General features: G+C 42.4%; 2 protein-coding genes across 7 annotated transcripts in view; both read right to left on the reverse strand.

Moving 5' to 3' along the window:
• On the reverse strand, positions 1 to 26305 carry LOC109624665 (transcriptional enhancer factor TEF-3). Of its 4 annotated transcripts, none has more exons than XM_020079513.2 (12): positions 26170 to 26305; positions 15019 to 15083; positions 13913 to 13975; positions 12153 to 12221; positions 11926 to 12060; positions 10969 to 11012; positions 10616 to 10677; positions 10290 to 10420; positions 9241 to 9414; positions 4516 to 4656; positions 3174 to 3326; positions 1 to 984 (listed from the first exon to the last, which is right to left on the reverse strand). In XM_020079513.2, the coding sequence occupies exons 1-12, from the start codon at positions 26174 to 26176 to the stop codon at positions 871 to 873; spliced, it is 1158 nt and encodes a 385-aa protein (XP_019935072.1). In that variant the 5' UTR covers positions 26177 to 26305; the 3' UTR covers positions 1 to 870. The 4 variants fall into 4 exon arrangements, with proteins under 4 accessions (XP_019935072.1, XP_019935071.1, XP_019935074.1 ...); XM_020079512.2 differs by having other exon boundaries at positions 13904 to 13975; XM_020079515.2 differs by lacking the exon at positions 12153 to 12221.
• si:dkey-82f1.1 (DENN domain-containing protein 2A) overlaps positions 13453 to 27379 on the reverse strand; it is a 59834-nt gene continuing 45907 nt past the window's right edge. For 2 of the 3 annotated variants that reach the window (XM_020078872.2, XM_069529018.1), the window contains 4 exons: positions 26175 to 26532; positions 15019 to 15083; positions 13904 to 13975; positions 13453 to 13591 (listed from right to left, as the gene is read on the reverse strand). The gene's annotated coding sequence lies outside the window, so the exon portion shown is untranslated. The remainder of the gene's footprint in view (positions 13592 to 13903; positions 13976 to 15018; positions 15084 to 26174; positions 26533 to 27379) is intronic. The other variant, XM_069529017.1, reaches the window with a different exon arrangement.

The raw sequence follows: 27379 nt of genomic DNA on the forward strand, positions 1-27379 counted from the left end.
TTACGTAAGAAACACTTGTATTTTATATCTGACACTTCAGGGCAAGTTACAGTCACAGACGACTTCAGTTTACAGATCCAGGTCTGGTTCAAGTTAGCAGTGTTATTATGTGCCTTGTGTTGTAGTCAGATAGCTCTCAATCAAAAACAGTAAGACAATACAAGAAACATAGAACATTAAACATCAAACAAAGTGAATACAATAGCTCTTTTAAATCTTTTTTTAGCCTCTTCTTTTCATAACTCTGTGTAGAGGAGATGGATGTGGCACTGTACATAATTACTCAAACGCTCAAATAACTCAAAAGATTGGCACCAAAACAACAGTGCCGTTTTTATGGATGTGCAAAGGAGGGATTCTCGGTTTAATTTCATATCTTTTCCCCATTGTTATTCATATTTAAGTCACTAGGTGGCATCCTGAGGCAGCCGGACTCCTCTGTAGCGAACACCTTCTTGCACATGCACGTGTGTAAAAGAATCTAAAATCAAAAAACAAGCACTAATACGATGAGATGAAAAACACCACCTATGACAACTCTCTCATGCAGGTCTTGTTGGCTGTAGGTTTGGCTCCTCTGGCACAGAGACCACAGTGTATCATGGTCCTCTTCTGTTTATTTTGCTCTTGTCACTTTTCTCACACAAATCCTGTTTCAGCTTCCACAGTCTCAAATCCCACGTCTTCCTCAGCAGAGGTCGTGTTGCTGGGCACGCCGACAAAAGCCGGCGCTTCTCTGGGCTCCTGACCGAGTTGTAAGGTTTCAGCTCTGTAAGCTCACGGAGGAAGTATAGTCCATTGTTTAGTGTTGTTGCTCACTGAGGTGCTACAGTGGGTCTGTCTCAGGTAAGGTCCAACTGTGCGACTTTGTCAGTCTTTCACTAGCCTGTAAATGTGATGCTGTGCGCCGTGCTCACTTGTGGACACCTCAAAGACATAGGCTACGCACAGCAGGGTCTCCAGTGTGTCCCTGTTTGTCACCACCTGTGGACACAACACAAGATCCTGGTCAGTCATGTCAGGATACAAAAACCTCCCCTGACCTGAATCTACCCACAATTTCTACACACATACAGCAACATTACTACTGATATCAATTTCATGTTTCCACGGTTCCACTGAAATATGTGTTGTGCATCCAAAACATCATAAGACTGATGAAAATCAACTCTCCATCCAACATGATGACCATGAAATCAAAAACAATGACAACAACTGAAGTATATTTTATGTCTGAGAGGAGTAGGAATGAAGTGTGGACTTATGGAGACCCCTTCTTTATATTTCATACACACTCAGTACTCAGTCAGTCAAATAGAGTAACATAACTAACTTACACTAGTCCACCACATTAGTTTAAAATAATAACCGTTCCTTTACAGAACATAAAATGAATTCAAACACATTGTCTTTTTCACTTACTAACAACACTAACAATAAATATGACAATATGTTAAATACATTTACTTTCTGAGCTTTTTTAAGTAAACAATGTGTTTGAACAAGAACCTTTTCAAAATAGATTCAGTGATGTGTGTCTTTGCTCAAAGCTAGAGAGCCAACAGGAAGCAAGGAATGAGCACCTCACTGAATCAGGAATCCTATATAGATGTTGGAAATATAATCGGCCACTCTGTGTAAATCGTGGCCCCCCTAATGGCCCCGGATTTAGAACCATCCTAGTTGCACTGTTAACCTCTATGTGTGATATTAGTAGAGCCATTTTCTTCCCAATGGAAGCATTACTTCAATGAATTATGTTCACATGCCTTTAAAGAAATTACAGTATGTTAACTTCATTAAAATCGAATGAGATCAGCATGTGGTTCTACTTTATCTTGTCAAACATAAAATGTTGACTTCTTTAAAAGCAGCTCTTTTCTCCCATGATCCTTTACTTTTATGATAATTGTTCCTTTTGAACAATCGCAGTGTGAATATAGTTACATGTCTGACACACTCACTCACAACATGAATTATGTACGTGACCTCCCAATACAAACAATTATAAAACATGATTGAAGGATGGTTAAAATGTAACACTGATGTGGAAGATAGAAATATTAAGTAAAACAAAACATAATACAACACACATAAATTAATGAAAGACACATGACCCCCCCCTCCCCCCACTGTTATACTACTATATACAAGAGTAGTTTGTGTTTCAAACTCAAGAGGGATGTGGCAACACACACAAACAATAGACAAACAGTCATAAATTCATTATGCTCAATTGTGCTGCCCTGAATACAACTCTTGTATTCAGCCTTGCAGTGTGGAATCTGTGTGCATGCATCTGTTGTCTGTGTGTGTGTGTGTGTGTGTGTGTGTGTGTGTGTGTGTGTGTGTGTGTGTGTGTGCACATCTGTGTGTGAGCGGTTCATGGTTAATATGAGCTAAATCCACCCATTGAAAAACCTGATGTCATGTTGCCATGTAGTCGTCAGTGTGGGCTCAATATGGTCATTGTCCCTCGGCTAGTAGGAATGCAGCCGCCAATGCAAAGGGGGCACCATTGCCTTTGAACCCTGGTGTCTTTGTTACTATGGTGATACACTCCACTCTATTCATTTCCCTCTCTGTGTCCGCTCTCCGAGGAGCAGCAGCTCATTCAGAAAAAGGCCAATTTACGACAGACAAAAAAATCCTGAAACAGTGCTCGCTGCTCACAGGCAAAGACACAGTTCTTAATGGTCTGTCGTGGTTACACAAAGGAAACATCACAACCAGATTCATTAAGTACTGAACTGTTTCTCTGCTTCAAATCCATTAAAACAGTAAGATACTGTAAAACAACTCTCGAATCTGAGAGAAAGAACCAGCACACGTTAAAACCAAATTCATTTCAAAAATTAGCACCTAAACATACGTCAGTGTTATAAGACCTACCTAAAATAACATAAATCATCTTATCTCAGATGTACTTTGACTTTTAAGTTTTGTCCATGTCCCATTTACTAATGGGTTAGATGGGTTAAATGACCGATACTGCAGCCAGCCACCAGATGGCAATCCAGATATTTTGGCTTCACTTTTAGGAAGCTGTCATTTCATCAGTCTTTATATACAGTCTATGGTTAAAACCAATAACAAATGGGATGATATAATACAGACCTAAACTTACAATATACACACACTGTGTACTGTACATCCCTGACTGTTGTGTGTACCTGTAGGATAGTGAAGTTCTCCAGTACACTGTTCATCATGTACTTCTCTGGCAGGTGTTTAAGCTTGTGAATGAAGTTGATCATGTATTCACACAACGGGGAACGGTGGATTCGAAACATGTAGCGTCCATTCTCAAAGCGTGCGTACTCCGTCTATAGAAACAGATATGATGAATACAGAGATATATATAACAGATAAAAGACAACATAAACCATACAGATGGAGAATTTAAATCACATTAAAGGATAAAATGTGAAATCTTTGTGAAGTAAAAATCATAAAAACAAGGATACATCTACTGAAACTCAATTGGACACACAGGATATGAACATATATGGGATAAGCTGCAATATGTGTAATATAATATACCTAATGCAGCATATGGCATGCCAGATATGACAATAAACATATTTCTCGTGACAACCGTAATCAAATGATGAAGCCATTAAATATCATCATGTGGCTCACTGAGGCAGATGGCTGTACGTAGGGATGTGTGTGTGTTTATATTGTACAATCTATCAGCAGTAGGTGGGGGCAGAGCCACCATTGTGTCTAGTTAAGGGGAAAGCACAACATTTAGTCATGCAGGAGAGATTTGTGAATCATGTCATTTTCCTGACAAAGTATCAGTGGTAAATGACCGGAATCCATCTCCACCAGCAGCAGTTATTCACTCCTGTGGGGATAACGTTGAGAAATCTGTGATGCAAACTGTTTGAATTGTAGCCAGATGTGCTGTAGAGGCTACTGCCTATGATTGTAGGAACTCTGCTTTCTCTAAACATTGGGTTTGTAACAAAATGTGCACAAAGTTGAAATCCTATAAATGAAATAAAAACGAGTGGGTGGATGACCATGAAACTTGGTGGAAGGATGTGGAATGGGTCAGGGATGAACCGGGAAGAATCTGTTCCTTCCTTATTTTATATCCCACTTTCTTTAACATTGTGAAATAAGTCATTTTTCAAAAATGTCAAAGATTTGTGCATATTTAGGGGGCTGGTTTCAATTAGTTCATGCCATCAAAATGGGAAATACAAAGTGTTCTTAGGTATGAGGCTTGTTTTCATTTAAGGTGACAGTTGGACCTTGGCAGAGGTATGTGTTCTACTGAGTGCCATTCTAGTTTGTCCCAAAGCAAAGTCAAACAAAGCAAAGAAAATTTCTGGATCTACACTGAATCTGCATCAGCACCAAAATGCATTGGGTTCTTCCCAAGCCCAGGCCCTCTCCCTTCACCAAGTGTGGTGGGAATTGATGATGTAATCCTGCCAACCAACAAACAACATGCTCTAGTTTATAAAATGAAATTGTTCTTGACAATATCCTTTGTCTTACCTCCACTTTCTCCACCACCTGCTTGCCAAAGGAGCAGACTTTGGTGGATGAGGTGATAATCATGTTCTCTGAGCTCTCGTACTGGCTGGACACGCCATAGAAGAAGCTGCTGTCATCCTGCAGGTTTACACTAAGATCCGCCTGGAGAGGAGATACACACAACACGTCACATACACCTGTCAGTCCGACCTAAAAGGAACCATGATTAGTCAGGCATCCTGGTGGTGTATGAGTATGTGTGAGGATTTACTGCTCTTCTCATGAGGACCTCCTTTAACCTCCTTAAACTCACTTTGTGCTGCCCTACATTGAGCAGCCAAAAGGATATACAGTTCCAGATCCATAATCTATAACAAAATATCAGATCCTACTACTCTACTCACAGATATGGATATAAAGATACATGTGTGGGTCTGAAAATGATGCAACACTAAGAGTGTTACAGCTCAACAAAGCTTGAGAGTGACTCTCTGTAAAGCCAAGAGGCATCCAAAGTACAGATCCTTCTTGACCCACTGTAACTCTGGCAAATCCAGTCTGAGAATTCCCAAGGAGTTGTGTATCTCTTTGTGTGAGTGTGTGTTTTGTGGAAAGATGATTTTGAGCTTTGAGTTCTATGGTGCATTCAAGTGACTGGCGACTTTTCCTGGGTGTAGCACTCCTCTCACGCAAATGTCAGCTGGGATTGGTGACAGCAAAGCTCCTATTGGAGCAAAGTCTCTCCAAGGATAAGCAGTATGGATGGATTGATGGATGAATGGACAGACGGATGGATGGATGAATGAATGTATGAATGAATGTATGGATGAATGGACGGATAGATGAATTAATGAATGGATGAATTAATGAATGGATGCATGAATGTCTAAATGTATGAATGGACAGGCAGATGGATGGACGCTGTGTTAACTGCTTTATTAGAATCCAGCAGATTCATAACCCTCTGGACTGGAAATTTTTCGAGATCAAAGTTGCTCGTAGTTGGAGCCAAAGTTACTTATGTAAATATTGTATACATGATATTGAAAAGCTTAAAATCCTTAGTGTCCAAGTCAAAAGGCGGACAAATCTGAGTTTCTGCATCCTCAGGTGGAAGCGGGTTCATCTCTGATCCTTCCTCTGGTTCAAGTTTGAATTGAGGGTATAAGTATAATCTGATTTTGGATACGACAGAGGTGTCGACTGTCAACAGCTGGGCTGTTTTACCTTTTCCCCTGTCAGGCCCTTGTCACCTAATGGGCCATTGAGACACCGCTCAGCCTGCTCTCATCTCTTCATCAGCCGTTCATCTTCATCCCCAGCTCATGTAATTCCTCTATTTGTCTTCATCCCTGGGGCCTAGTGACCCTCCCCGAACCACCATTCCCTGCTTCCCTAACAGCCTGCGAGGGAATTCATCCAATTACAATCATCAGTGTGCAATTGGCTGATTAGATCACAGCGGGCAGCCCGGCTGTGTAACAATTTAGCAGAGGCAGCTTAAATCGGATTCCCTCTGCACTTCAAAGGCGTGAGACAATCCGTTAGGACAGGGCCACGGGCGCTGAGGGGGTGAGGAGGAAAGTGGGACGAGGGACAGGGCAGCCAGCGGCCGACAGGGGGGTTTGCTGGAAATTCAATCTAATATGCCATAGCTTTGGAAGCGGACCAGCCGCCTGTCACCGTCACCATGCCAACCTGCGCCTCAGCACACCCCCGAGTGATGACCTGCCACGTGGCTGTGCCACTGCGGCAACATCAAACAGGCTCTTCCTGTCTTTTACAATGGCGCAAACAAGGTTAGCGTATATTTGGATGTGTCGAGGATTTCATTTTGCTTATTTTCATGGCCGAGGGCATCTTTGCAGTTTTTTTTTCCCAGTGTGGCTGTGGAAATCTCCAGCTGTTTTGCAGCATTTCTGTGTTTTGTCATGGATGCCTTAAGAAGTGGAGGATCCCCTTGGGGTACGGTAAGATGAACAGACTATGAGGGGACAGTATTATGAGTTTGTTTTCATCTAATGCAGAGCTGCATATGTCATAACTGTTGACTCCACCAGGCTCTGACATGAATCAAGAGGGTACTATTTCACTGATGAATGACTTGTTGGTTACATGCCACCCACCGTTTCTTCAGCCATCACTATCTCTTGTTCACACTGTCTGTGTCCCTATTTCTATCGCCTCATTGAGGTCCTGCTCTCTTTTTCTTTATGATATATGGCAGGGCGGCTCGTCCCCTCCTTCCTCTCACCCCTGAATCAAATGCCATGGCTAAACCAGCTGCTCCATCCAAGGACTGGAGAAGATTACTTGGAATATAGTGTCACTCACCAATGTCTTTTATCTTTGCACAATAAATAATGTAGCAGCCAACATGAGTGAAGAGTAATGCCATACACACAAAAACCATCTGGTGGCATGAGGTCGCACAACAGCACCGTGAAGTTGACATTCACAGTCTTTGGCACAGTTATATTATAGATCTGTTTTGTACCAGTTGCCTGAACACAAATTTTGATTAAGTGGATCAGAGAATAATGGTCATCATGTTCTACCAGCACCGTGTGCCTACGGGATTATCGCTCAATCTCCAGAACGGTGAAGGATCAAAACCACTTCTGAAGGTCTGAAATATCTGCAGGTGATCCCTCATGATGAAAGTGGAGACTGCTCCCCTTCAGGGGGTGGAAGGTGTGGACTGCTGCGGCAGGTGGATGCTCATCTGTTCACTAAACATTACAGCAGGACAGCTGTTTACAACTCTCTCTGGTAAGAACAGCTCACCCCCTTGAGGTGGATGTCCATGGCTCATGGATGTCTCAGTGCAACTGGAACAACCCTGTCAGTGCCTCAGTGCTGGAGAGGGGGTTGTAGTGCACAAAGAGGATGATAGGCATGATTCTTGTCCTGAGATAACCTCTCATAAAACAAGACATTCATGAATGTGAGATGCTGCACACGGCTCATGCCCTTTGTGGTTAAAAAGATGAAAAGGCTCGTAGGTCTCTAAGATTGATGACATCTTGAAGCAGCATGGAATCATGGGAGTTGTTGTCTTAACCACCATTTCTTGGGATCCTTGTGCATTTGCGCTTTAGAGAGCTTTGGTGAGAGAACACGCAGCAAAGGGCAATGAATAATCACGATCCATTAAGAGTGACCAATACAAACAGTGGAAGGAAGCCGACTGGCAAACTGACTAACAGTGTGTCATATGTCTTTTGCCCAGTTATACCAGAGACTGACCACGCCAGAGGTAAAGTAGAAATGACGCAGTTGCACGATGACCTAAGTGAAACTTTTATTTCTTTGAATAAAATTGGGAATTTCTCAGGGTTCGATTTTCGAAACATTTTGGATCAAGTAAGTGCACTAAGCCAACAAAATATCTAGTGCAGCCACACCGTGGATCAGGGCGGCAGCTGATAGTTATATTATAACTAGATATGCAATTTGACTGACTATACTACATATACTACTATCACTGCAATAACTGTCATTACAATTGGCATTGCTGCTCCCTTTATCTCTGTCAGACATTCCTTTTGATACTCCTCTCTATTTATGTTGGACACTGCCTCATGAATCTAGAATGTTATAACACTTGATTGACTGACTGATTAATTTCAATGAGGAATCCTTACATATTATATCTCTATTGAATAATCAGACATGTGAGTTACGATTAGGAAGTCAGGAGTTTGTAAGGAATTGTACTTAAACTCTCTCTACTTCCGCTACAACTCTGAATGATGTGCTACACACTGGCCGTAGATGATGTGGCCTCTTCATAAAATCAGGACTGTTTACATCTTATTCATTTCACATGCGTGTCGAGGGTTGTAAAGAATAGGGCAGATATGTAACCGTGTACATGTCGGGCATGATACAAATACCAAAGTTCCTGAGGTAAGGGACGGTGGCCAGATCAGAAAAATGAACAAAGCAAATGTGCTCAATCACACCCCCATGACATCCGCCCCCATGTCTCCCTCTCTTTCTCCCTCCAAATCTTTTTTCGGTCTCAACTTGCATTTTCGGTTCCTTCTTATCTGTCTGCATATTAGGTGGTCTTTGCCATCATGCTTCATTCTCTCATCTCTCTCAGTGTGTTATGGTGATGTGTGTCTGTGTGTGTTCTGTGGGTTGGGTGGGGGGCTTATCTATAAATAAGTAAACTGAGGGGAGGGGGACATGAGGGTTGGACTCAGTCTAATAGTGCAGGGACAGGTGTCTAGGCTCACATTTCCCCAAGTGAAAGATCAGGCCTGCCACTCTCCCCCAAGGCTGCTGCTACACACACACACACACACACACACACACGCACACACACACCCACACACACACACACACACACACGCACACATGCGCGCACACAGGTTCTTTTTCATGTTTGGAAGGGGAGGGTGAAATAAGGGGTATTCAGCTGCAACATGCAATTTCAACACTAGATATCACAAAATTCTACAGACTGTACCTTTAAGTTTCTTGAACTCTGGTGCTTAAGCCAACTCGACACTGTTAACCCTGTTTGGCCATTTACAGCCAACAGGTGCTACAAAACATTAACAAGAGCATTCACTGTACTCTCACCTCACCCTCATGAATGGAGAGGATTATATGCTCTGAAATAGATTTGAAGTTAAAAATTAATTGAAGTGTTGAAATTGGATGAAAGGAATTGATTGAATATGGATTGAATATTTACAATTATTATTATTTACAATTTAATATGGACTTTACCCAGAACTTGACGAGAAAGAAAGCGTTGTGTGGCCCTTTGTCAAACAGCTCCTTCAGGCCTCCTTTCTTCTCAGGAAACTTGTCGAAGATCTGCCTGACATCCACTGACTCCAGATAAGAGTCGCTGTAGCTCGGGTTGGACTGGCCGATGTGCACAAACAGGTGCTTGTTGAACTGGAAAGACAAATGTGAATATTTGGAAATGAGCCGAGCCAAAAAATATCAAATGTCCAGTATACTATATTAACAATAACGCCAAGTGCAGTGACAGTGTGCAATGGAGGACATGTGTCACAATGGGCCTGCTTTTCTGCACACCATTCATGAACATGTGATGTCCTGTTTAGTTGAGTCGTGTGCGAGTATATCGATGATTTAATAGAGTTTATCATGTGATGCCTTGAGTTGCTGTCATACCCTTTAATGAAATCTATCCAAGATTTTTTTTTTTTTTCTCAAGAGATTTTATTGTATAATACAACTGTGACTGTGAATCTTGATTTTTTGAATCACAGCTCTCCCCAACTACTAGCTTTCTCAGTTTCTCTGTTTTATATCATACACCTCTGTGCAAACATCTGTGCCTGTGACAGCAAAATGACTCTAGACAACATATTTAAAACATTTCATTATCGAGACTGAATTTAACATTCACAATACTTTTGTGTGAAGCACTATGAAACCTTGTTTAGATAAGTGCTATATAAATAAAGCTATTATTATTATTGTTACTTTATTCATTCAGACGATACACAAGACAAGTGCAAAGTAGAATGAAATTACACTGCATCCAGCTCCAGGATGTAATTTAGAATTAGGTATAAAAATCTAAAGTAAAAAAGAAAATACAAATCAATAGATTTTTGATTAGTAAAGCTTCATTGGAGTTTTGTCAACCTCTCAGTAAAACGGACAGGCGCAAGGACTTTGTTGTAGTAGAAAATAATTTAATTAAATAAAATAGAAAATCATTTTTTTTGTGGGGTGGGGGAAAAAACCCTTTTGGAGTTTTGCTAAGACAAAGTTACTTCCCAGTCTTGTCTACTCACATTCTCTGGGTCCTGAGGTTGTTCCAGGAAGGCTGAGAACTCCAGCATCCGCAGCTTAGAGCTGGCAATACTTCTACCCTGCCAAGGAGGGCCACTGGGAGACATGGAGAGCCCCGCTGTGCTTTCATAACCTGCAAACCAGAGGGCAGCGACTGTGTAAATGTGTGGTTTCACTGTGATGGAGAAAAACTTGAAAATGCAGTGATATCACAGCTATTTCTCTGAGCTCTGAGGGAGTGCTTCCTCACGAGCCGTGTCGCCTCATCACTTTGGCCGGCATGACAGCCTTCTGTCAACACAGCTGGGGCGGGGGGGAAAGCACCCACCTGTTATGGGGGCCGGGCCGGACGCTTGCATGGCGTAACTCTGCTGGGAGAAGGGCTTAATGCTGGGGAGACGAGACAGACAAGAGGGAGAGGCATGTTATGCACTGTCTCGCCCTCGTGACCCCATCTCACATACTAATTGGACTGCTTGACCTCTAAAGATGCAGCGGGCAGAGAGGTATGCTGGGAGACAGACAGCTGAAGACTTTTCTTTATAATTGCACTGATATGTTGTAATTTGCTCTGAGATTCATGTCCTGAGTGAAACATATCTAATGGTTATTAAGCTGATCACATGAAGAGTGACTGATGGATACTGCAGCAGGTCAGAGGACGAAGGAATGTCTACTCACTCTTCATGGCCTCCCGGCTGTCCTGGAAGTGCCCCGTGCCAAAACTGGAGGGAAATCAAATAAAGTGCAAATATATTACTCACTTTACTCATTTAACAGTTGTGCTATAGTTTATACTGTGAGGATTTCAAAATAAATGGTGAATGGTTAATGGATTGCATTTATAAAGGACTGCTCCAGTCTTAATGGCCACTCAAAACTATTTACAGAGCCAGTTTCATTCACCCATTCCTGCACACACAGTTAAAGTGTTTCTGTGGCGAGCAAAATCATAGGGAGACCACAGATGCAGCAAAAATAAAAGTCTTGACATTACAAGTTAAGACTTCTGTCCTTTGACTACACAAATTAAACTGCTGCATACATAGGTTATTGTAGTTTTTTTTAATGGGTCTGTTAAACTGTATTAGACTGTCTGTGATTGAACTCTAAGAAGTATGACTTAAATTAACTGTGTTTAACTGTTTCAAAGAGGGAAAAATGTTGTTTAGTATTTTAATGCACCTTACAGAAATTGTTCAGTGGTTAATCATTTGGGGCCGAACCCCAAGTTCATAATTCTAAATAGGATCAAATAGGTAACTAGGATTTAAAAAAGGAAAAGAGAAACAACTACTTGAGGTAACTCTGTTGGCCTACACATGTCAAATTTCCTGGAAGTTGAGACTGATGGTCAGAAACATAATATTTTATTGATGAAAAAGAAATATGATAAACAAGTAATGTTATGATAATGTAAAAAATGTTATGATAATGTAAAAATCTAGACAAACTGAATGTATGAAGAGGGATAGAGGTCATGAAATTAAACAAACATCCAGGGAAATGATCTGTAGCATTGAGACCCAAGATTTTGGGGACTCAAAAGTTTTTTTTTTTAATATAAATGTGGCCACTGCTCAGCATTTCACTTTAAGCTGAATAATGTGTTGGATGGGAAACTGGTTAGGGACTCACCCCACCGGTAGTTGGATACGGTGACCTAGCCAGGCCCTGGAGAGCCATCTTGTTCTGGAAGGCCGTGGGTGAGATGATCTGGGCTGAGGACATGGTGGCCATACTCTGCAGGGCCTTGTCTTTGGCCGCCTGGTCCTACAGAGAGCGACAAGATAAACGGGAGTGAGACAAACAGACGATTGTGCAAAGAGAACACTCATTAGACTCCAGACAGCGCCCCTCTTTACCAGCAACGCAAGCCGAGCCCTAAAAGGGGAAACGGAGGGCCGAGGCCAGCTTGCATCATCGGTGAATCCCTGCCAGGCAGAGAGATGGAGAGAAGGTGATATTACAGTCAAGGGCCTTTGGGTCAAAAGTTAAGTTTATTGCTTTGGCAAGGGCAAGCCGGTGATGACAACTAGCTTCTGTTGGAGGTCATATCGGAAGACGAGGCAGGCAACAGGGGTGATGTGTTAATATGCTCATCATAATCGAAGCTGCTCAATGTCAATGCCATCAAAAATAGTTGAAAACAGGTGAGAGCTAGAAAACTGTCTCTCCTGTTCTTTGCTGTAAAGTGATACGGCTCTTGTTTTTGAATCCACTCCTTCAGCAGTTTCCAAACCACAGAGGACAACAAGCACTTGCAGCCCCGCGGCCCTAATGGGCAAGGCCACACGGAGCATTCTTCTTCCCAGAACCGGCTAACACAAGGGCATAGCTGAAATATGGGGGGTACATGTGGCAGGGATCTCAGTTACACCAAAGATGTATTTAAAAAGGCCCTTGACAGGAGGGGGCAAACCCTGTGACCAATGCAGGCCTCTGCCAGCTGAACCCTCCTGGCCACCGTCCAAGGTGAGGGAGAGTCCTCTTGTCTGCGGGTATGCGGATGAGCAATGTAAACTGAGAAAGTACTGGGGGGATAGGGATGTGTAAGCTCTCAGCGTACTACACAGGAAAAACTTTTATTGCTTTACTTACCACACACGTAATACCTGGAAGGAATAATGCAAGGATTAATTTGTTCCCTAACAATTGTGTTTGGTTCGTCTTGTTCGTGATTGTGCACAGTAAGCCCCGGGCTGCCGGAGAAACGTTCACATTTCATCATAATGTATAAGCATGCCATTTAAAACTAGCGTCAATTAGAGAGTGCAATTAAAACAGCCTGTGGCTTGTGCCTTTGTGTTAATGGAATGTGAATACATGGCAGAGCAGGGGCCATGGATGTTGAAATACCTTAAACCAAACACCAAACTTCATTATGAGAGGAGATAATATAGAGTTAGAATGTTTTCAACATTTCTGCTGCTGAACTGGATTAAAATCATGATAATAACCACAGTCAAATGCAGGCAACATGGTTTGATTCTGATCTAAAACCCTGAAAGATGCAACATATTATTATTAAGAGAAAAACTATATTACCATATCTATGGAGAAGTATTCATGGTTCTCAGATTTGTTTACCTCCGCCAAGGCTATGCTTTCATCTGCATTTTTGTATCTGATTTATGTTGAACAAGGTTACACAAACACTTCAAATGTTTTTAATTAATACATTCTTTATTTGTAATGAGAGAATGTACATTAATCAACATTCATACAAATGTAAATGCCACCAAGTTAGCTGACAGGCTAATTTTCATCAGCAGTCCCTTTGCGCCAGATGTTGGTAGGAATCCTGCAGTGATAAAAAATAGTGCAATAATAATACAACAATACATATCAACTGATTTCCACAAATATGGTGGAAGGGTATATATTTATATATATATATGAGGGAATCTGGAACAGCCGGATCGAGACATTTTATTTTGAACTTTGTTTAATATAGCGAGATAGGGTGTTAACCTTGGCGGAGGCATACACTCTCTAAAAGCGCCTATATCTGTTGTTAAAGTGATGACATGATTTTAGCACTTCTTAATTTTCCTCCAATCATTTATATCTTTCAAAGCATTCATTTAATATAGAAAAAGCATGTTTGACTCACGTAGCGTACCTTCAGCTTCACCTGGATCTCTCTGGCCTTCCGTCGGGCCAGGACTTGGATGTGACTGGACACCTGGAAGACATATAGACAACATGGCGGTGATGGAGTTTAACATGGAGTTTAACGTTGCATCTTGGCGGCTTTCTGGTTAGCACCATTGCCTCACTGCAAAAAATGGCTACAAGTAACTAACCCTTCTAGCTGCGTGGCTGAAACTCTGTGGGTTTGCATGGATTTCCTTTAGGAGTTTCCATGCACGGTCTAAAAAAAATTATTGAAGACTCTGAACTGACCAGTGGGAATATGTATATCATATTTTTCATTTTCCTTTAAATGTAAAATAAATCTTTCCACACAACTTCTGTCTCTATCAGGGTGGCTGTGGCTGAACCCCAAATGTCTCCTGACAGCTATGCCAGGGGTGTATGATTGATGTGTGGTACAGAAAGTGCTGAATATAGCTGCACTGTATGAATGTGTATGTGACTGGGTGAATGGCAAAACTAAACTGAAGTGCTTAGACTGGTGAAGACTCGAAAGCTCTTTAAGAATATAGACAATTTACCACATCACAGCACCATAGTGATGAACCCTCTCAACAAGCTGCACTGTCAGTCCACTGTTGTCGGTGTCTCTTGTACTGCTGACCTGTACCACTACCCAGATCTGATCCCTCGCTGCCCCCCACTTCTCATTTCTTTTTATTTCCTAAATGGAATCTGCCAGATCACTTAGCACGGACACTTTCTCTCCACATCAATCATTGCCCATACATCACTCCATCTCAGATACCATAGGGAGGATAGAGTTCCAAATCCCCTGGGCGTCCCACCTCGGTCTCCCATCCAGATCACCGTATTCCCCAGCTTCTTTCACCTTCTAACAAGCACCAGATCCATGAGGTGGTGAAGAAATAACACCGACACTTGATCCTATAGCATCTGTGCATTGGGCCCTGGCTCTAAATCAATCGTCATGTCCAGGCCTCCGAGCCAAATGGGAGTGAGAAGTGACGAGGGTATAGCAGGGTGTTGGGGCATCACTCAGCAGGGTAGAACTTTATGGAGGAGTTCAAAAATAGGGGCTGATTCACAGGGGATTTGCAGAGAACTCACCTGCTTCCTGGTCCTCGTCTTCCCTGTACGAAGTTTGATATAGCGTGCAATCAACTCATTTCGTCCTGTAAGAGTCAAGAAAAAAGCAAAGTTTACTCACTGGACATTTTCCTGAGCTTTAAGCCATCTTCAAACTCACAAATAACTAATATTGAGAAATATAGAAATATACTGAATTTTACAATTGTCTCATTTTAAACAGGTATTTCAGTTTTTTAATAATTTACTTTCATATTTAATTTTCATGTTGGAGTATTTTTAATTAACATAAGTATATGTTGTTTTTAATTTAGCCATAGTGAACTTGAACTGAAAGTGTCAGCGGGTTAATCAGGAGCATGTTCTAAGTGTGGAGGAATTAAAATGTTTACCAAGGCTAATTATTGAGTTAGTGAGCCTGCACCTTACACCCAGCCAAACCAGAGAGCACAAGACTGAGGAATGAGGAAATGTATATGCACTGTATATTTGTGTGCACATATTTGTGCAAATAATTGTGCACTGAGGTCACTAAAGACGCTGTATCATTAGCTAAATTAACTTCTCAAAATATGCCTGTGTGTGCACGTGCTTGCATGCACATATAAATGCATGTGCAAACGCATGTGCCCAATGTCAAGAGTCAAGGCTGTCAAGTGTGTCATCGCAGAAAACTGCTAGTATAAGTATATTGCCAAGTTTATACATCTGTGTTTGAGAGCTTGCATCAGTCATTGCACACTGTGTGCGTGTGTGTGTGTGTGTGTGTGTGTGTGCGTGTGTAGGCTGCCACCGCTGACAGACAGGTCACATTGGCAGAGCAGGTGGAGACTGCAGCCATGCGATCCTAAGACCGGAATCAGGACAGACACGGCACAGGCAAGTGACCAAAGGGGGCCGGGTCTGGTGAGGCTGCCAGGCAGCTGGTGTGTGTGTCAATGTTTATGGAATATGCCTTTACGCCCACAGTAAATCTTGGGCTTGTTCCCTCCCTCCGAGCACAGTCTCCAGTTACAGGAGAAGGCAACGGTCATGTGGCCTCTTTCACCCTCTTTCCAAAAAGCTAAACCTCTAGTTTAAAGGCTAAACTGGATAACACACAAATAGACATGTACACACAACTATACGTATACGATTTCTGAGGTGCAATACAGGAGGATGTTACTTCCATATTGTAAATTTGCTGAATATTGAACATTTCTTTCTTTATTTAATCAAACATATCTATAATCAAATATGCATTCACATACCACTCATAGGCACATCATTTACACACCTTCCAGTATACGGTGGGATTCCTTAAACAAATAGACAACAAGGCTTCCCCTTAATATAATACTTTTAGGTGCAGCATAGGTTAATATACTGCACGTTTTTTGATTGTAAGTGTATTTTCTTTTTTTAATAACATTATCAATTGAATATATTTGAGCTTTGCTGGTCAAACAAAATGAGCTGTTTAAATAAATCATACTGATCCCAGTGGACATGAAATGGGCGCAATATCTGAGATTTGTTACACAAAAAACTGAACAGAGTAATATTGGAAATGATTAATTAAAATAAAATGAAATGAATCTTTCTTTTTTTTAATGGCAGCCATATACTTGAGATCAGCACATTTACGAAGAGGAACTGAGAGACGGGAAGACAAACAAGATCTGTTACAGAGTGAATGACACGCTCACACACACACACACACAAGTTTACAAGACTTTGCACCAGCTCTTAAACACGATCATTTTTCCCTTGACACCACGTCTCCATGTGAATTAACACACAGATCATTCACAACACACAAGTGACACAAACCCGTCACATTTTCCCTCACATAGTGACACTTGGGTCAGACCTCACAGAACTTCACAACCCGGCCGATCAAGTGACCCCAAAGGATGAGTGGAAAGCTGACACCCAGCTCAACCTCTATCAGAAATTTCGTCAGCCAATAAAAGTGATCAGATTTTGCGCGGAACGCAAAGCACTGTTTCCTCGCTGTGGTCATGTGATCCGATCATCCTGTGCCTTGCACTTATCAAGGACATTAAATGTGTTTTTAAAGCATCCGTGTTGTATTGCCAAATTGCATTCAAAAAATTGATTCACAGTTTTAGGTTTTCAAACCGAAAACCTTTGAGCCTTTGGGAACAACCTTCTCACATGAAAAAAGGTTATTATATAGTTTGGATGACTTTGTAATTTTTACATACGTGAATATTGCACATTATTTTGCTTACTTGTGCCAACAGTTTAGTCATATTGTGGAAAACTATTTTATTATGAGGCCACTCAATGCACCACTACAGTAAATATGGTTGATAACATGCCGGGAAGTCTTTTGAAATCTTAAGTATTCTCTTCTAAATTAGTTTGTAACTAAACACAATGTGATTTTTTTCAAATCACATTGTGTACTTTCACATGTTTCTTTCTGTGTCAGACACTGACGACCAGACTTAACGAGCAGGTTTTTAGAAAGGTGGGAACCACATCTCCTGCAAATCCCTGCAGCCTAAACCGACCGGACTACATGTGAACTCAGCTGCACAGGTCTTCATGGGAATCAACTAATCCACGGCTCAAAAAGTGGTGCAAGTGTTAAAAATGTTCACATACGACGTTTAGATGTTATCCATGAACCAGAGAATGAATCATGCAAGAGAGGAAAAAGTGGTCGATATTTCCTCATGTAAAGCTCCAGATCCCTGAAAAACACACACATATGCACACGCATGCACACACACACACACACACATTGCCCAGCTGCAGAACTGCCTTTGTGTGAAGCTTTTGTGGACTAAACCCTTTTCTCAAATAGTGTCTACTCTCGTTTATACACACAGTCGCACACAGAGATATAGACATAAACTCACACACACACACACACACACACACACACACACACACACACTTCAGCCACAGTTGAGGCATTCATTCCATCTCAATCTTATTTTCCTTTCAGGGCTGTAACTCCTCAACCGTTTAGTGTTTATCGGGAGGTGCACTCGCTGGCCGATTGTTTGAGCCCCTAAATACATATTTCTTTAATTCCCCGGGGATTAAGAAAGTGTTCCACATTTTCGTCGCAATCAAAACTCTTGAAAAGACGAACAGAGAGCTTTGTCCAATTCCTTACGGTACTTTGACCTCAAATGAACATTAAGTTGCCTGTATCGAGTTCCTCACATTACAGCGGCAAGTTCTCCCACTTCCCAGCAACTTATCTCCCGGAAACTTCACTCAGCGTACAGTAAGATGTTCGTTGTGTGTCCAATCCAAAAGGGATTTTCAGAGTAGCAGACACAGACATGTGAGCATGTAGCAGATGAATAAAAACTTCTCATGAATTTAGAAAAGCAGCCCCTCCTCTTCATTCGGTCACCAGACTCTTGTGAAAAGATGTCAGGATTCTCCAGACTCTCATGGGAGTTGTCAAACTTTATCTATACCTGTACAAAACCATGTTAACCCCAACAATACATACATTTGTTTGATTGGGATTAATGATTTTAAAGGCTAACACCACCAAACAAGCAAATGACACTCTGTTTTATTGACGGCATCCCCACTCAATATAAGCCAGGTATGTATTGTGAGCATTAAACAGCTTCCTTAATGGGCTGTCAATGAGGCTTTGCTTCGTGCTCTTGTATCAGATATCAAATGGCCCACCACTCCTCTGTGAGTGAGCGCTTGGGGAAGGGCCCCATCAAAAATACCCTCCAACACACCCATCAGATCAGAGGGGGGACTCAGTCACACAGCGATGAGATCATGATATCCAAAGGGAGCAGCATACACACAGAGCCAGTGCCAGCCAAGGCAGCAGGAAAGTCACATAGGAACATTATACCATCACCCACTGCTCCACAGTTTGATGTTGTTTATCACATTGCCTGCGGTCACGGACTTATCTGGGGGAAATCTGATTCTGGAAACATTTCTTCAGGGCATGAAGAGAGACTGACCGCGGCAGAAGCAAAGTTGATACTGTTGGGTTACGCAACTCAGAAAACATAAGAATTTGTGAGTTTATCGGGAATATCTCTGTGGCTGGTTCAAGTTGGTTAGGTTTCCAGATTGTATTCTCCTTAATGTTTCCAGCCAGGGGTAGAATTATCTTTTCTGTGAATTCTCATTTTTAAAAGTTGCTCTAGAGTCAAGGTGTTTCTGACCGAGTGGTCCCCTGCCCGTCCTCCTCCCACTGAGGAGTGAGTTGTTCCCAAACCACTTCCTCCTCTTTCACTTTCCTAGCCTATACAATGATTTATTCACAGATGCATGGATAATAACAACAGTAGTCAGTTCCCATGTTGACCTGCTGATTTTGCATAGTGGCACCATAATACTGCAGACATGTCTCAGAGTTTTGGACCCCCATCTTGTAAATGTGCAAAAACACAAACCATGTGGATAAAGGGGAAATTTGATTCCAACCTTCAGTCTGGTTTTGATGCTAAATTGGATATTAAAGCCCTTCCTGCACTAAGTGATTGGTGTGAAGACACTGTGACCTCAAAACAACAAATACATTTTTTGGATACAATAAATTCTAATGAAATAGTTGAGGGACAGGTTTTTCGGGGGGTCCCCTCCATGTGCCTCACAGGTCACTGAAAGAAACTGGCCTGCAATGAAACAGCAAACATACAGTAAGAAATAACTCCTAACCAGTAATTTTGTGTGATCAAAGCTTAATTTCATACAAGGAAGGAGTTGTTGTCTTTTCAGGCCATGCATGCTGTGGAACTTGAAGGGTATGTTCATATAAGTACTGATCCAACAGTGGAGGTGGGTTTGAAATTAACTATCCAAACTTCATACTGTGTGAAATAAAACAGCCTTGAACATTTACTAACTTGCAGAAAAGCAGCTCCTGACAAAAACTATATAACTCATTCTCTCCTGGTGATGCTTACAGACAGTTGGCCTTGTCCTCCTCGGGCCTGTTGGTAAAGGTCATGGAGAGTTGGAGGGGGGTTAGTGAAGGTGGTCTGCAGTGTTCCTCACAAACTCAACCTCTGGGCCTGGTCAGTCATAAATCTGCCGCTGCCGAATGGGGCTGCGGTCATCAGCCCCTGGTCTGATCTCTCTCTCTCTCTCTTTTTCTTTCTCTCTCTCTCTCTCTCTCCCTTTCAGACTCTTTCTCCCTCTCTCAGCCCAGTGCATTCCTCACATTCCTATATGCTGACCGGGTCTTGCATCTGCTGCTCCGGCATCACCCCATGGGTCCATGTCCTGTTTGTGCCTGTACAACAACCGCTCTACGTACAAAAGCTCAATTCAATCTATTGGAGAAAATAACTTATTATGTTTTTAGACTATAAGTAGCATTAAAGCAACTGACAGCATGAATGACGCAGGCATCTCTGGAGAAAAACATATTTGATTGTGTAGGTCTGTGGGAGAAATACTTAAGTCTTTTGATAATATTGAATGTGCTCAGTGTGTGCATGCAGTGTTGTTTGTGTGTATATGTCTAACTATATGCCTGCTGCCATCCACCCTGAAGACACATCTGCCAGCCATACGTTTTCCCTCCGCAGCACACATGCCCCACTGTGTCTGCTCAGGAAAACAAAGGTCACATTTAGGCTGCAGGAATGTCTTGGTTGGGTGTTATTTCCCCTCTTATAGAGTCTGGATGCAGCTGACCAAGCTCTGAAAAGACCTCTATCAAGCCTCCATACCAGCTACAAGTCAACCACTGCATTAGTGAAGAGCCAGAGATGAAACCGCCTGCTAGTCCAGGATTAAGATAACCACTAAGGATCTAATTTAATCTAATCTAATTTGGAACATGCTAACTGGAATCAAAACAATTTTTTTCTTTTTATGACTTCTGGCGAGACATCCTTGTTATAGAGGACTGAACGTTTTCCAGCTCAACACGTCTGACCTGTCTACTTCTCCCACCTTCCTGATCCGTCTATATAAACAGAAAGTGACAGCTCTGTTATGAGCCTGTTGCTGCTCACCACGTAATTTCAGTTACGCTGTGAGATACAGAAAAGTGCGTAGAAAAAAAGCAAGTGCAAGGAAAGAGAGAGGCAGACCTGGAGGGAGCAGTGTCTTGATTCCAGGAGTTCATTATCAGCAGGAGGTTTCCTCGAAAAATCTGCAGAGAGTGCTAGATTTATTCAATATCAATCTCTTCACACATCAGCTATGATCAAATTAGTACCTGGGGGCAACAGCCAAGATTTTGAAGCTTCTAGTGTGGACAGTGGATATCCAGGCCAAGTCTCTTCCATTCACCGTACACTGTTTACAGTCTCAAGTGTTTAGCCTAACTCAGGAGTTATTCAGTGATACTTTTTGGGCATTTTCAGTCCAGATGATATTTTGGCTAATCTGTATTAACAGCTGTCTGCATATACTGATGCATTGTTGTTCATGCATGTGTTCCACCTCTCTTGCTCCACATGGACTGTTTACTTGCAGGCAGCCAAAGCCTGTTCAAAGTGATTGTTCAATCTAGAAACCAGAAGGCTTCCCGCCTCGAAATCTCATCCCTTGCCAACAGACTCTGGATATTCACATGAAGAATCTGTTTAGAGAGATAACTTAAATATGAATTGTTCTTTGGGGTCACGTGCACCGATGGAGGCCTCGTTCCCTCATGTGAATGCCCCCTCTGTCTATCTCACAATTTTGTCTCCCTATTAATTTCATCCGTGTCACCCTGCATTATGTAGAAGTGCACCTTTTCAAGTGGACGCTGTTATAAAAGTAAACTATGAAACCCAGCCTCTGAGGCCTCTTCAAAAGGTCAACAGGTCAAGGTGATCTCTGGTGAATCTCTCACTTTACTGCCAAAGTTGGGACCTGGGTGATGACTCGCTGTTGCTTTCCACTGACCCATATATTAAATCCTTAATGACGATCACTTGAGACAAAAACACATTTGCATCGCCTGACAAGGAAACCGACATGTTGCACAATCGAAGCTCAGCGGGGCATGATTCACTGTGTCTGTAGTCTTTGTTCTGAACTGACAGAAAAACCGAGCCACCGCTGAGGAACTTGACTTCATCCACTTCATTGACACGAGCGATGGCTTTTTCTCCCCACAGGAAGTAAGAGCCATCAAAATGTGAGAAAAGTGCTCCTCTAACAGATGTGAGGAAATTGAGTGTGACAAAACCAAACAGCTGCATAAAACGTGTGATGCAAGATTTAAAGCTGCTGCGTAGAAATGATTCAAAAGAAATCATTAAACTAAACAATTACAATTGCAAAAAAGTGGCACATAAATTAATATGGCAGTTATATTGCAGCAAATAAACACAGACAATAATAATAATTCCAGTGCCACATAATTCTGGCAAGAGCTGTCAGTGCTTTGGTTTCCACTGCACTATGAGTTTGGGACTGCTTTTCCATTATTGCAGCATGAGGCCTACGGTCAGACCGCAGGGCACGTCTCTCGCTGAGAGCCACACAAGGCAGGAAATGTTTTCCTTGGCAGATGCATGTCAAATTACCACAGGAGCGCACAATATCCCTGACACCGTCCCTAATAAGCGAGCTAATAGGTCTGTTGAGTAACCAGCGAGGGCCAGCGCTATGCACAGCATTGTGGGAGAGAAATGCGTTGAATGCACATGAAAAATGGGATAAAGACATTCCACGCAATTTAGGAATCTACAATGGCAAAGGTGATCCGAACACATTCCCTTTTTTTTCTCTGCTCGGAGACTCAATATCATGTTCTTTGGCCATGAATGACATTCATTCCTCAAAGAGGGAATTCAACCTAAAATTCAGAGTATGTTGTTCTCAGCCGACAGATGCTTACTTTGCTAGTTTGTTTTGTCTGTGTCCATATTTAGCCTGTGCAGGGAGACTAAATAACATTTCTTAAACCTTCAAATCACGGCTTCACTGTTTCACATATGCCTTTAAAGATATTCTCAGCTGATATTTGATTTGGCCACCTGATTTAACACCCATCCACCAGCTATCAGCACTTAAACAACATTAACAACACTAAAGACCTTCAAAGTGGATTTACAGCGATTGTAGTTGCTTGAATGACTTGAGTTGTTGGCCACTTGTGACCCCAGGGATGGTGATAAAAGGGTGGACGGGGGGAACGTGGTGCTGCAGGGGCTGCTGTAAGAGAAGAACTGGTCGTGCCGTTTAGGGGCAATGGGGGCAAAGTGGGCCATGCATGGGTTCAGTCTTGCCTTATTTCCCAAGTCGTAAATCTGGATTTGCAGCAGGGGCTGTCAGGTTGAACTCAGAGAGCAGCTGGAGGTGAACTGAAAGTCAGACAGACTGACGGACAGAGAGGAGGTTGTTCATGACGGCCAAACAGACAAAGAGATGTGAGTAGTTAAATCACAGAAATAGCAGAGAGCAGGGGAGGTAAGCACAAACACACAGCCTCTACCTTTCTTATGAAACACACACACACACACACACACACACACACACACACACAGGGACAGGTGTGAGAGACAGCCCAAAGGCCGTGCAAGACGCTACTGCCCACCTCAGTGTTTATTTGTCCAGCCCCCTCCCCCCCCCCAAGCGTTCAAAGGGTAAATGTCTATTCTGGTTTAGGGTTACAGCCGAGCGGCCTTGAACCCTCGGGCTCCCAAGCGCACATGCCATTCCTGGCGAGCCAACTCGCTCCCTGGCGTGCATCACCTGCCCCTGACCCACACAGGGAGGAAAGGGGCACCTCTGTGCCTGCCTTGCCAAAAAACACCCCCCCCCCCACCACCACCACCACCACCACCTTTGTCTGCCCACCCCCAACCCTGTGATACAGGATGAGCCACCTGCCCCTCTCTCCTCTGTCCCCCTCCAACTATTATTACAGGCTTTATAAGGGTTTAAGTGTTGATCAGAGGGTGGCCGTGACCTCGATAGTTGGCTAAGCTAGGCTAGGCAGGCCTAACGGTTAAAGGAGCTGTCTGGCACAGTGACAAAACAAGGCGATGACAGACGCCGTCTGATAGTGCCACTACCTCGGTCCGCCACGTTTTTTTCCCTCCGACCAGATCCACTATCAAACAGTAACGCGGGAGGACACTCTGTGGCCAAGCCATCTGTTACCGAACATCTTTCAGCGAGATGTCGCAGTGGAATGTCCCTTCACCTTCCCCACACCTGTTTAGCAATGACATTATCCAAAGTTTCACTGAGGAAAGACCTGCAGTATTGTCATCTTAATCCTTCACCTCAAATCATTATCAAATAGAGGGTAATTAAAAGCTCATCTCAGGAGGGCACACTGTGGTATCAATGAGTCTGTAGTTGGATAACAGAAGCTGGAGAAGAGAGTGCATCCTCTAAGGTCCAACAGTCTCCTTATGACACCACATTTAAATTCACCAGATTCAGATTTTTATTTGGATATGCAGCAAATTTCCATCAACCTTCAATATCAGTCATCTAAACATGTCATCAAGATCCATTAATTATTCTCTGGGAAAAAAGGGAAACTTTGAAAAACACCTTATTTCACAATGTTAAAAAAGGTGATACCCCCCCTTCCAAAAGTTAATAGGATCCTGACAAATTTCACATCCCAACCACGAACACTAAATTTCATCATAATCCTTCCCCCAGTTGTTGTGTAATCCTTCTTACTACTAAACAAAGTGAAAACATAACATCTTGTCGGAGGTAACAATGTAATCTGATCAGGCTGCAGACTTATCCATGCATCCATTATCTATACCACTTATCCTCTGAGGGTCGCACAGGGAGCTGGATCTGATCCCAGGTGACATTGGGCAGTTACTTAGCAACTTCGAAAATGTCCCTTTATCACTTTAGGCAACAACACAAAAAAGTTAGTGGCTATGTCATTTAATTACAAACCCTGTCCTCCTCCTCTGTCCTAGGACATGAGAGTTGATCCTCTACACACAGATTTTGGAATAAACATGAAAGTGTTCTATACTAACATGGCCAGAGATTCAACAGAGCAAAGTTCAGGAATGATGTTTGAATTAATGTTTTATCAGTTCTTTGTTGTTGTGGGTCTTGTTAGGTTGGAAATAGTTTTCATTGATTATGTGACATTTTTTCTCTGAAAGTCACAGTCAACTGTTTTCATTCTCCATACCATCACTTCCGATCTACAATGAACAAACCCTGCATTAGAAGCATGTGTGTGTGTGTGTGTGTGTGTGTGTGTGTGTGTGTGTGCAGAGGAATGAGGGATTTGAGTGTGTGCTCCTGTTTCTGACACATCGTACAGTCAGACTGAACATTACTGGACCAAGTGGAGCTGACAGCTGTGCAGGAAACAGGAGTGATGTGAAACATGAACACAAGGAGTGGTGGTGAATGGGGTGTGTGTGTGTGAAACAAAATTGTTTGACAATATGAAATACAGTTTTTAATGGGTGTGCGGACGTGGATATTTATCTGTTTATTACCACAGTACTGCAGATGTGGCTTTTGGTTTTTATAAGAGATATAATTCACTGCAGATGGATCCTCCGTCATCTTCTCAATGGAATATATAAGGAATATATATAAATAAATATATATAGGGGTGTGTAGAAGTTGTGTCTCAATTCAGGGGCTGCATCCTTTGGAGGACACAGTCTAAGCTGCCCATGAAGTATGGAGTCTTATTGGGCCATGTAGACCATGCAGGCTGAACTAAAATGAGACGGCCTGCTCTACAGAGGATTTCCACGATCACCGTCACCACTTTGACCTGCCCTTATTGCTGTCACCTAGCAACAGAGCTACAGTTTGGCCAGATGAGTTTTACTGCTTTTTTTTAACATGTGCTGTTGCCTGATACTTTGGCATCGGATTTCTTGTTACTTGCTGGCACCATTACCTCTTTGAAAAATCAGTGCGATTAACTGAATAAGCTGATAAGCAGAATTTGTCAGCCTAATTTAGAGGAGCCTTTCAAATGGGACAGTCTAGTCACACTACAGTGACGCAATTGTTCTTGAAAGTGAAGTGTTTCAACCATTTGTGATTGTGTGGAAGTAAGTAGGTCCTCTCCATAACAAACACACGCACACGCCAAAGAGAAATACTTAAGACCATAACCTCCTAACTAACTTTGCATTTTAAGAGAACTATCCCCAGCCCTGGCCTGCCATGTGAGCTGGTCCCCAGGCCATTTGTTTATCAGCTCATTCGAGGAGAAAGTTAGTGAGATGACGATAGAGGTGGGCGTACCGTACATCTTGCCCTCATCAGAGAGGATGATCTTCCTGCGGCCACAGGGAGGGTAGATGGCCAGTGCCTCCTGGAAGCTCTGCTCGATGTCGGGGCTCCACACGCCCTCCGCATCATTTTCCAAGGGTTTGTCGAGTCCGTCCCCCAGCTCCTCACTCCCGCCCCTGGGGGAGGGAGCCGTCGCCCACTCCGCAGACGTGGTGGGAGATCAGGAAGGGGACAACAGAGCAGCGGAGGGTGGAGGGTCAGGGGTTGGGGGAGATGAGGGTGGATGTGGAGGGAGGAGGCTGCAGGGAGTGGATCAGCCTGTTTGGAATCCACAGGTGGGAAGGTGCTGATGAGGCTGGATGTGGGAGGACGGACCTGGGAATCAGAAAAAAACATAAAATTGATGTGGTGCTGTATGAGGAGGAAGTAACACAGATCGATTATCGAGGGAAAGTTATTACTCTCCCCCAAAAAATAAAGGTTCTTTGAGGTTAAAGAAAACAATGCTCCAAACATATTACTCATTACTTTATTGCTTTATTCACTGAACTAAATTTTCAATAACTTTGAGTAGATGTTACATAAGTGGATATGTTCCATACTTAAATAATAACATTACTTTTTAAGTAATGAGTAATAACACTTGCAGCGTTCAAAAGTAATTAAAATGTCTGCAACTTACACTTATTTGAAAATTATATTAATTATCAGTGAATGTGTTCAAATGTTTTAATCAATCAGTGAATTATTAAAGCCATAAAAAGTTTTAAAAAAACACGTGTAAACCTGAATTAGAAATTATGTACATTAATGAAAAGCAGCAAATTATCACATTAAAGTTAAACTTTTAACTGTTAATGTCTACTACTGCTGATAAATATTATGTCCTTTCACTAAACAATTAATAAACTATTAAATCCAGATCTGATCACGATTAAGAAAATCCCAGGCTGTTATTATTCATTCACAAAATCTCAACTTTTCAGGAATGCAGAAACGTGTATTCAGAATGTGCACTTCTCATGTTTGGGTCTCATGAGCTCCTCTGTCCAAACTCTACAGACCATGAAATTCTTCATATAACAGGAGAAGACAACAGCCACTGAAATCAGACTGAACTGCTCCTGAGAGCAGCTGACATCATCACCAACTGGTTATGAACCTATAGCTGCTACAGTAAGACTCACATCAATCTGACTGTTGAGTGTGTGATCACATCACA

Source organism: Paralichthys olivaceus, chromosome 7 (genome assembly GCF_024713975.1).
Source record: "Paralichthys olivaceus isolate ysfri-2021 chromosome 7, ASM2471397v2, whole genome shotgun sequence".
NCBI lineage: Eukaryota > Metazoa > Chordata > Actinopteri > Pleuronectiformes > Paralichthyidae > Paralichthys > Paralichthys olivaceus.